The 11,404-nt window shown below is 37.0% G+C and overlaps 1 protein-coding gene across 1 annotated transcript in view; it reads right to left on the reverse strand.

The window, feature by feature from the left end:
* Positions 1 to 140: 140 nt before the first annotated feature.
* The window catches only part of LOC110446707 (vezatin-like), an 18,877-nt gene continuing 7,613 nt past the window's right edge, over positions 141 to 11,404 (reverse strand). Inside the window, exons 6-13 of the mRNA XM_021491995.1 lie at positions 8,931 to 9,080; positions 7,313 to 7,469; positions 6,563 to 6,635; positions 5,841 to 6,078; positions 4,743 to 4,963; positions 3,875 to 3,972; positions 2,315 to 2,395; positions 141 to 1,651 (exon numbers count right to left, since the gene is read on the reverse strand). Coding sequence (XP_021347670.1) covers positions 755 to 1,651; positions 2,315 to 2,395; positions 3,875 to 3,972; positions 4,743 to 4,963; positions 5,841 to 6,078; positions 6,563 to 6,635; positions 7,313 to 7,469; positions 8,931 to 9,080 — 1,915 coding nt within the window. The 3' untranslated portion in view covers positions 141 to 754. The remainder of the gene's footprint in view (positions 1,652 to 2,314; positions 2,396 to 3,874; positions 3,973 to 4,742; positions 4,964 to 5,840; positions 6,079 to 6,562; positions 6,636 to 7,312; positions 7,470 to 8,930; positions 9,081 to 11,404) is intronic.

Here is an 11,404-nt window from a genome sequence, read left to right on the forward strand (position 1 = left end):
ACATGAAACGGTGACCATGAAAAGCTCAGGAAACTTGACTGATGAACGGATGTACACAAAAGGCACATATATTTACATTACTACAATGTACTACCAACTTCATTCGAAGGGTGGGTTTATAGACAAGAAGACACTGTGAATTGTCTTGTTTCAAATTTTTATTTTTTTATTTTAAATAAATTAGAAGTATAAAATGAGCCTCTGATTATACAAAACTGCCAGACAGTCGAGAGATTCACCTCCACAATAAAACAATCTAAGATGTTAAGAGAGAGTTGAGTAACAGGACATTGCCCTTATCATGTTACATTGATCAAGCTGGTGCATTGTATGAACAATGGAGATTATGAGACAGTTACAGTCCAGTTTAAATCCATAGTTATAAGTCTCTCAAACATTTTTAATTATCTCGAAGTTTATCTTCATGTGACATGCATTAAAAAAAAATTAGAAAACAATATTAGAAAGTCTACTTTATTCTAAGTGTAATAATACTGCAAATGTCAATTTTATTTTTCTATGCATTACATATTCATAGTTTTGTGTATTTAGATCTTCAATACTGGTTATTTTGTATCAATAAATTCAACTTTTCTGGAGAGGGAGAATTTATCTGTCGTTTTAAACTGGTTTTCTCCTTTTGAGATATATACACATTATGAGATCTCTAAAGATGAATGCTTCAGAGCCCTGACTTCTTCAGTCTATAAATATATTGCACAACGTCCCTTCATCACGAGAAAGCTCTGAACACTTAGTCCTCTGTGGCATCATCAGCTTCATCACTGTCGTCCTCGTCTCCAAAAGTAGCTTCTGACAGACCCATGTCACGGGACCTTGCTGCAGCCATGGCAGCTAGATTTGCAGAGAAAGACATGTTTGCTCCTGACAGACGAGCCATTCTCTCCGCCAATGTTTCCTGGTCCCTGATCAACGGAGGGCCGTAATTAGAATCATTGCCATTGTCACATATATCAGATTCATCCTCCGTAGTATGTGAAACACGTTTTGACTGGATAACACCACACCAATCCTTCACAAGCTCTTCATCTCCTTCAGATTCCGAGTCGGTGTATTCTGGAAGTCTCACTTTCCGTTGGTTATATCTTGTGGAGAAGTGTTTGTCTTCAGAGTCCTCGCTCTCCTCCACTGAACCATTCCGTACACAATCTTTAGTTCTTTTCCTAGCATATTCTTCTTGATTACAACCGCCAGATTTTAACTGATAATCACATAAAGTTTGCTTATGTTCATTTACAGAATCCTCTGTGCTATGACTGTCTTTCAAGTGTCCACATGTCTGTAGACGACTTGATTCTGTACAGTTACATAATTTGTCTGCCGAATTACTGTCACAATCACCACAAGACTGTCTCTTACACGGAACACTAACAGGGACTTCCTGGTTCTCTGGTGTCTGTGCAGACTGAGTTACCTCCCCATTCCTAGGTACCGCCTCAGGTAAAGCTCCATCTCCTGAAGATGAACATGGTTCTGCACCATTACCAGACAATGTTCCATTACTTTGTGATCTCGATTTCTCCAATGCCTTGTTTTCTCGTATCTCCCGTTCTGTTGCACGAACAGATATGACAGATTTCAGCTCCATTAGAAGCCTCATAGCTTCTTGTTTTTCTTTTTTCTTTTTAGCCTGTAGTAAACAGAGGACAGATTCAGGAAAATGTTAACAAGAGTACATAAACCGCAGGGGAGGAACAGTATCAGCACCTCGCATGCCACACAGCATACATCTAGACTCATTGTTTATGGATCGCGGAGGACATGAGGTATTAATTATTTCAGTATGTCACTCTTTGTCTTCCAAAGATATACAAATAAAGCAAGTTTGGTAAACATTGATGAAATAGCAATAATGTATGTATGCTGTAGACACCAGCCAGCCTTATATACCACATTAAATCCTGCAGAGATGTACAATTTCATTTTTCGAGTACTAGCCCGACCTATATTTTCACAGTAAATACTGAACATACTAGACCTGGGCTAGTGGAATTGTAAACCCGTTTGATAGCCATAGCAATAAGTCTTCCTCTAATTAATTAGTTCTTATACTTGATACTGCTGGTTCCCATAAAAGTTTATGTTCATCTACACTAGTACAATGTTAAGTTCATTTTCACACACATTTAAATCAGTTACAGCGGCCTAGAATTATATATGATTATTACAGGATAAGTGAGTAATTAATTAAGATGATATCCAAAATAATTGAGTCGTTTATATAACTCGAGAAACGTTTGTTTGATATTGGTTAACATCAGTGAATCAGTTTCTCAGACTAGCCGAGGTATACCTTTTCTTCGGGTGTTATGAATTCATCCCAATCATTGTAGTAGCTTTCAACAGGGTCTTCAGTGATGTAGGCTTCAAACACCTGCCAAATATAATTTGTTGCGTAATAATATAAGGACTTTATATGCTAGCGGAAGCTAATTCTCTCTTTCCAATTGTTTAAAAAAAATGAAATGATCACAGTTTTTAATCTTTCAAACATTTGTGTGGCAGATTGTAATTGTACATAGGATTACGGTTACCTTTTAGCTTAGAGCTGAAGGAATTTCACTTAAGCTTAATCGGTAGAGCAACGACCCGGGAAGCTTTGGGTTGTGATCCCCGGTGGAAGCACAATATATACTCTTTTTCCTATTACACCTAAGATAATCTGATTATACCAAACCTAGTGATTAGGGTAAAAATAACACCTAAGATAACATGATTATACCAAACCTAGTAATTAGGGTAATAATAACACCTAAGATAATATGATTATACCAAACCTAGTGATTAGGGTAATAATAACACCTAAGATGACATACTTATACCAATAACACCTAAGATAACATAATTATACCAAACCTAGTGATTAGGGTAATAATAACACCTAAGATAACATAATTATACCAAACCTAGTGATTAGGGTAATAATAACACCTAAGATAACATAATTATACCAAACCTAGTGATTAGGGTAATAATAACACCTAAGATAACATAATTATACCAAACCTAGTGATTAGGGTAATAATAACACCTAAGATAACATAATTATACCAAACCTAGTGATTAGGGTAATAATAACACCTAAGATAACATAATTATACCAAACCTAGTGATTAGGGTAATAATAACACCTAAGATAACATGATTATACCAAACCTAGTGATTAGGGTAATAATAACACCTGAGATAACATGATTATACCAAACCTAGTGATTAGGGTAATAATAACACCTAAGATAACATGATTATACCAAACCTAGTGATTAGGGTAATAATAACACCTGAGATAACATGATTATACCAAACCTAGTGATTAGGGTAATAATAACACCTAAGATAACATGATTATACCAAACCTAGTGATTAGGGTAATAATAACACCTAAGATAACATACTTCTACCAAACCTAGTGATTAGGGTAATATTAACACCTAAGATAGCATACTTATACCAAACCTAGTGATTAGGGTAATATTAACACCTAAGATAACATACTTATACCAAACCTAGTAATTAGGGTAATATTAACACCTAAGATAACATAATTATACCAAACCTAGTGATTAGGGTAATATTAACACCTATGATAACATAATTATACCAAGCCTAGTGATTAGGGTAATCATAACACCTAAGATGACATACTTATACCAATAACACCTAAGATAACATGATTATACCAAAACTTGTCACATCTATGAAGCAAAGCAGTTACTGTAAAGCTGTTTTGCATAGTTCTAACACTCAGAGGCGATATACATGAAGATATTATTTTTTCGTGTAAATTTTGAACTTGCATAAATTTTAAAAAAAGTTGACAATTATATATAGCATTCACTACATGATCATATACCTGATCCTCTATTATAGGGTCCCCCATGTCAAACAAGGGGATGGGCGGGCCGTCTGACTGGACCTCCTGGGGAGACACATCCCTCTTCAATGGGTCCACTGTAGGATAAACAGATATTATTGTACTGCTAAGAACCAATAATAGTCACATATGTTTCAACTGCTTGATTTCTGATTTGAAGTGGTTTGTTTTGTTGGCTATGCTAATATGCACAAGGAGGAACTCCAGAACGAGCAAATCAAGGCACTTAAATATACCACTAAAGGTGACTTAAATATACCACTAAAGGTGACTTAAATATACCACTAAAGGCTCTTAAATAAACCACTAAAGGCTCTTAAATATACCACTAAAGGCTCTTAAATAAACCACTAAAGGCTCTTAAATATATCACTAAAGGTGACTTAAATGTGCAATCATAATGCAGTTTTATATAATCTCATTTCTTGTTAATGTAGTATTTACTTTCTCCAAATTAGTTACCACTAATTAACCTTAGCTTGTAATTAATTTTACCGGTATTCATATCTGATCAGAGGTTTGTTGCCACCTACTACATTTTCCTGAGCTAAGAGAATACACAAGACTGTATCACTATATATATTTTATCAACAAAGAAAAACTTTTTTACTGAATTTGTACTTGCAAAAACTAGGTACAGTACAATTTTTTCGATAAAGGTAAGCACATATTTTACTTTTTAAATTAATGATGATGATATTATATTTTTTTAAAGATTTGACAACTGTTAAATGTCATGCAATTTAAGTATTTCACTGATCTGATGCACATTAACACAAGATTGTGATGTAGACAGGATGCTGAATACGACAGACAGACATGCAGACAGACAGACAGAGAGACAGACCTGGTTGGTTGGCCTTAACTTTCTCCAGTTTCTCCAGGCGACTGATCCCCTCCTCCCAACAAGCCTTACAAGCATGCAACTCATGTTTCACTTGGAGGCGGAGCTTATCGTAGGCATCATCCAATCTGAGCTGGTCATTGTGACTGCCAACACCATCGTCAAGTGGACTTCCACCACTTTGGTCAAGGTGGGTCTCCAGTAGAGAGGACAATGACCGCACTCTAGGAAAATTAAAACAATTTGAATCATGATCAAGCAACTTAGACCTAGCTAGGTGACCGGATCAAGATGTATCAAACATTAGGCTTAACTGATCACATAAATGTTTTAAATGTAAAATGTACATTATATCTTTTTCAGTAGTATCAGCATCAGCTGGCGTACTTCATTCCTCATGTTTCTCCTGTACATCAAGGGGAAATGACGTCACATTTTATGTTTGCCTAATTACAGGTAACTTTACTTATATATACTGGTAGCTATGAACAGGCCTAGGTTAGGGACACCTGATGTACACTATTTAAAAATATCAAGTTACTGCAGGAGTGGAAGGAACAGTTACCTGAACCAGATCATCTATAGACAGATACAGAGGTCAGAGGGTACTTGAACCGGATCATCTATAGACAGATACAGGGGTCAGAGGTTACCTGAACCAGATCATCTGTAGACAGATACAGAGGTCAGAGGTTTCCTGAACCAGATGAGCTATAGACAGATACAGAGGTCATAGGTTACCTGAACCAGATCAACTATAGACAGATACAGAAGGCAGAGGTTACCTGAACCAGATCATCTATAGACAGATACAGAGGTCAGCTGAACCAGATCATCTATAGACAGATACAGAGGTCAGAGGTTACTTGAACCAGATCATCTATAGACAGATACAGAGGTCAGAGGTTACCTGAACCAGGTCATCTATAGACAGATACAGAGGTCAGAGGTTACCTGAACCAGGTTATCTATAGACAGATACAGAGGTCAGAGGTTACCTGAACCAGGTCATCTATAGACAGATACAGAGGTCAGAGGTTACCTGAACCAGGTCATGATGATCACATGTGTTGAAGGATAATGAGGCCATAAGTTGATTACCTAAGCCAGGCTGCTTGTAGATGGAGGTCAAGACTGTGGACAGCCATGTATGTCTCCCTGAGTGGGTGGGCATCATTAGGAGGGGCGTACTTTGGGGTCTGTGTTGCCTTCTCTTCAATCAAACAACTGTGAGAGTTGTACATCTGCTGTAGTCTTTGTCTCTCCTCAAGCATGGGGGTGTGGATACTAGTCATTAGGGTCTCCACTCCAGTTGTCTCCGGCCTCAGACTCACCTCACCTACCAAGAGTTTTCGAATTGTCATGTGTCAATTTTTGATACTCCAGCAATTACACTGCTCAAAATCTAGAAGATGCTACATAACTTTAAAATAATCTCTAATAAATGAAAAAAGGCATTTATTTTTCCACCTTTTAAATAACTGATTAGTAAAAACTCACAGATGTAATAGATGCATTATTGATTAGCAATTTGTTTAATTTTGAAGTATACGATCATGTACTCTGATCCATACCCAACGGAGCTTGCAATAAATCCAAAAAAAAAAAAAATATGTATAAAATGTCATTAACCGGGAACTACCAGTCATAAAAAGTTAAATTTCAATTAGTCTGCAAATTTATATAAGATGAAACCAACAAATAATTATATTATAATAGCCCCAATATACAAAACAGACAACACAGAGCGCTATAACAAGGTATCTTTGTAAACATATTGCACAGTATGATAAGGTCAATCTACACTACAATTCAAACCTCACCTGAATAACACAGGGTGAAAGTCAAACGTCTGAACAGCTCTGATATGTGTAGGTCACATAAATGTTTGATCCCCTAGAAAAATAAAAACTTCAAAAAGTTACAAAGCATATAGTAACAGAACAGTGTTATACAGAGCTACTGTAGCAAATATGCTATCTGTCAATTAATGTAACAAGTAATCTGGCCAAATATCTGTTTACTTACCTTTAGTGAGGCCACAGAGAATCCGTCAGTGATGTTATACAGGTAACATGTAATCTGGCAAAACATCTGTTTACTTACCTTTAGTCAGGCCACAGAGAATTCGTCGGTGATGTTATACAGGGAACATGTAATCTGGCCAAACATCTGTTTACTTACCTTTAGTGAGGCACAGAGAATCCGTCGGTGATGTTTTACAGGTAACATGTAATCTGGCCAAACATCAGTTTACTTACCTTTAGTGAGGCCACAGCGAATCCGTCGGTGATGTTATACATGTAACATGTAATCTGGCCAAATATCTGTTTACTTACCTTTAGTGAGGCCGCAGAGAATCCGTCGGTGATGTTTTACAGGTAACATGTAATCTGGCCAAATATCTGTTTACTTACCTATAGTGAGGCCACAGAGAATCCGTCAGTGATGTTATACAGGTAACATGTAATCTGGCCAAATATCTGTTTACTTACCTATAGTGAGGCCACAGAGAATCCGTCAGTGATGTTATACAGGTATCATGTAATCTGGCCAAACATCTGTTTATTTACCTTTAGTGAGGCCACAGAGAATCCGTCGGTGATGTTATACAGGTGTGACCTGCCTTCCTCATCCTCCCCGTCAGTCTGTACACAGGGGCCGTACTCCCCTACAGGTACCTGGGCCAAGTAATTGAGGGCCCCATCAATGTCCCCACCCAGGGGATACCTGATCATGTGGCTAAGGGAAATAACTAAGAAATCAAGGCAAAGCCAAATGAAAAAATAGTCTGTTTTCCACCATGACTTTGAAAGATTGGGTAGTTTGCAATTGGTGGGTCAGTACTTTTATTTTTGAATTTCTTTTAACACAAATTACGTAAAGCTTGTTAAAATAAAAACGTGTTGGGTAGGGACTAACTGTTAGGGTAGGTAGGGCTACATAAATACCGGACCCGGTACACTTTATCTTAGTTCAAAATATCAATATTATCTATATAACCAGTATCTAAAAGGTATACAAAAAGGCCCATTGTCCTGAATCGCTCAACCAGTATTAATCTTACACTTGTAAACTTAAAAGTAGACTAAAATACAGCTACAGGCAAACCTATTAAAAGATTTCAACATGTGACACATGTGACCTTGAAAGTCAAAAAAGGACATTAGGTTGAGCATGCTTCTGGCCAAATATCATTACCCTGGACCTTTAGATTATTCAGAAGTTGTTTAAAGATTTCAACTTATTTGACCCCTGTGACCTTGCAAATGGTTGAAGGTCATTCATTTGAACAAACTTGTAACCCTTCATCCGGCATGTAACTGGCAAAATATCATCACCCTGGTCCTTTTGGTTATAAAGAAGAAGTTGTTTACAGTTTTCAACATATTTTACCCCTGTGACCTTGAATATAGGTTAAGGTCATTCATTTGAACAAACTTGGTAGCCCTTCATTGCAGCATGTTACTGGACAAATATCATCACCCTAGGCCTCTTGGTTATTTAGAAAAAGTTGTTTTAAAGATTTTGGACATATTTGACCCCTATGACCTTGAAAAAGGATGAAGGTCATTAATTTGAACAAATTTGGTAGCCCTTCATCTCAGCATGCTACTGGCCAAATATCATCATTCGAAGCTTTTTGGTTTCTGAGAAAAAAATTAAAGTAAAATTTTGACGCCGGACAGAAAGACGCACAGACCATGGTCCTTTGGGCAGGTGAGCTAATAACTTGCTTCGAGATGACTTTCATTATCTTTCTTTCATTTGGACCATCACCAAAAAATTTCAAATGAGCACATATTTTTGTGTAATTTGTTTTTCTAATGAACATTTACCTATATGTTGAGGTACAAAACTTGGCATCATTAATACTTATTTTATTATTTTGCCAATGACCAGATTATCATTAACATTAAAACATGGTCACAGTGACCTCATTTATGGTGTGACACTGCTTTCCCAAGCTGTGCCTATATAAAAAGTCTGATGTCTATTCACGAAACAGCAGTTAAGATATGCTGTGGAAACCATTAATTTGGTAGTTAAGGTTAAGGTTAAAGGTTACATAAAGGTCACAGTGACACAGTAAAGACCACATCATGATAAACAGATTATACAGTACATTCTATAGATGGGTAGACAACTAGTGACTGGACTGTGTAAAAGAACATCAAATAAAAAAGATACAAGTCGATGAGCTCTACGGTCTTATCTTTTGCAACAAGCATGGCTTTCCTTGCGGCGAGAAAGAGACAGGCACGTAGTCGTGGACACTGTCGCTGTGTGCTGTGGAGACTGTTCTGTTCCAATCTGCTTACTGGGCTCTGCTGACTCACACTGTAAGATAGATTAGTTTACTATGATAATAAAATAATCTGGTAAAGGAATTTGTGGTGAAAGTAAATCCCCTGATGACTTATCTTACGGAGTGAATTTCCTGGTTACTTATAAAGTAAATCTCCTTTTGACTGGTCGTATCTTACAGAGTAAATCCCAAGGTTATATATCTTACAGAGTAACTCTCCTGTGTATATATCTTACAGAGTAAATCCCAAGGTTATATATCTTACAGAGTAAATCCCAAGGTTATATATCTTACAGAGTAACTCTCCTGTGTATATATCTTACAGAGTAACTCTCTTGGTTATATATCTTACAGTTTGTTTGTTTGTTTGTTTATGTTTAACGGCCCATCAACGGCTGTGGTCATTTAGGGCCATGGTGATTTATTTATTTATTTTACTTTTTTAACAAACATGTGAATAGCGAAGATAAAATCAGATAAAAATGGTTCAGTTTAAAAGTATTCGCATTGTATGTGTAGATAATAAAAAATAATAAAAGGGGGTTAAAATAATAAAAGAGATAACGAATAGATGATATGGAATATGCGATATATATATAACGTCAAAAATGATAAGGTTGGTTAAAAGACATCAGAGTCTATAAAATAGACCGATGTCTTTCAAATAGTTAAATAATGCCTTCGAATCCACGGAACTGAAAAGTGTTTTCATATCCGGGACTCGGAAGTAGTTATCACGAATGTGTTTAAAATCGGAACATTCTATTAAAAAATGCTCCACTGTAAATGGAGTGTCACATGCGTGGCATGAAGGTATATCTTCTCGTTTTAAAAGGTACGAATGAGTAGGATATGTGTGCCCAGTGCGGAGCCGAGCGAGGACAACTTCCTCTCTACGATCTTTCCGACTGGGAATAGATGTTTTAAGTTTCGGTTGTATCTTAAAAAGTTTGTTGTTGGTCTCCAGAGACCAGCGTTTCTGCCATTCATTTTGAATGGCTGTACGAATAGTAGGTTTAAAATCTGTGTATGGTAGTTTGATATTTGTTTGTTCGAGATTCAATGCATTTTTTGCTTCCCTGTCAGCAAATTCGTTGCCTTTTATTCCGACATGGCTCGGAATCCATAGTAAAGTTATTTTAGACTTTTTTAATATACGAGATATTCGAAGAGCAAGGTTTTGTACGATTGTGTTTTTAGGATCTCGTAACTGTAAACTCTGTAGGACAGATAGAGAGTCTGAACAAATAATTGCCTTTTTAATGCGGTGTTCATCGATATGGTCGAGGGCCAAACCAATGGCGCATGCTTCAGCAGAAAAGATGGAGGCGCCGTCTGGTAGTCGGACTGAAGTGCAAGTATTGGCAGTACAGCAGGCTGCTGCCACTTTCTCACCTTCTTTGGAGCCATCGGTGTAAAGTTGTGTATGAGAAGGGTAATTCGAAATGCATTCCCGAAAGGAGGATTTGTGTTCTTCGGGCATAACACTTGATTTCCCTCGCTCATGTAATGTAAAGTTAAAATCGGGGGTTTGAATGGTCCACGGAGGAACATCAGATATGTTAAATTCAGCTATGTCCGTCAATTTTATGTTGAGTTCTTGCAGGAAATTCAAAATTCGGATACCAAATGTTGGCAGAAGTTTTTGGTTTTGCGTAAATATGTTTTGGTATTTGGGGTTGAATACTTGGTTGAAAGCAGGATTTTTAGGGTTTGATTTTAATTGAGTTGCAAATTGTAATGAAAGTTTTATTCTTCTGTCATAAAGGGATGGTTCATTTGCTTCCACGTACAGGCTTTTTACAGGTGTTGTTCGAAAAGCTCCCAGGGCAAGACGTAGCCCTTGGTTATGGATTGGATCTAGCATCTGAAGGTACGAACTGCGCGCTGACCCGTATACCATAGAACCATAATCCAGTTTTGTTCGAATAAGTGATCTGTATAGGCGCAAAAGCATTTCACGATCCGCTCCCCAATCAGTATGAGAAAGGACTCGTATAATGTTTAACGCCTTGGAACACTTATCCTTCAGATACTTTATATGTGGTATGAAAGAGAGTTTCGAATCAAAAATGAGGCCGAGAAATTTAGTCTGTTCAACAACAGGAATTCTAGTGCCATCGAGTGTTAGATTTGGGTCATTGTGTGCTTTTCGTTTTTGACAGAAATGCATGCACACAGTTTTGGATTTAGAGAATTTGAAGCCGTTTTCGTCTGCCCAATTTTGTAGTTTGTTTAAACTCTGTTGAAGTTGTCGTTCTATCGTGTGCATGTTCTTAGATCTGTAACAGATCAAGAAGTCATCCACAAATAACGACCCTTCTGTTGATTGACCAAGACATTTGACTATATCATT

This window comes from Mizuhopecten yessoensis, unplaced genomic scaffold (genome assembly GCF_002113885.1).
Source record: "Mizuhopecten yessoensis strain PY_sf001 unplaced genomic scaffold, ASM211388v2 scaffold2929, whole genome shotgun sequence".
NCBI classification, from domain to species: domain Eukaryota; kingdom Metazoa; phylum Mollusca; class Bivalvia; order Pectinida; family Pectinidae; genus Mizuhopecten; species Mizuhopecten yessoensis.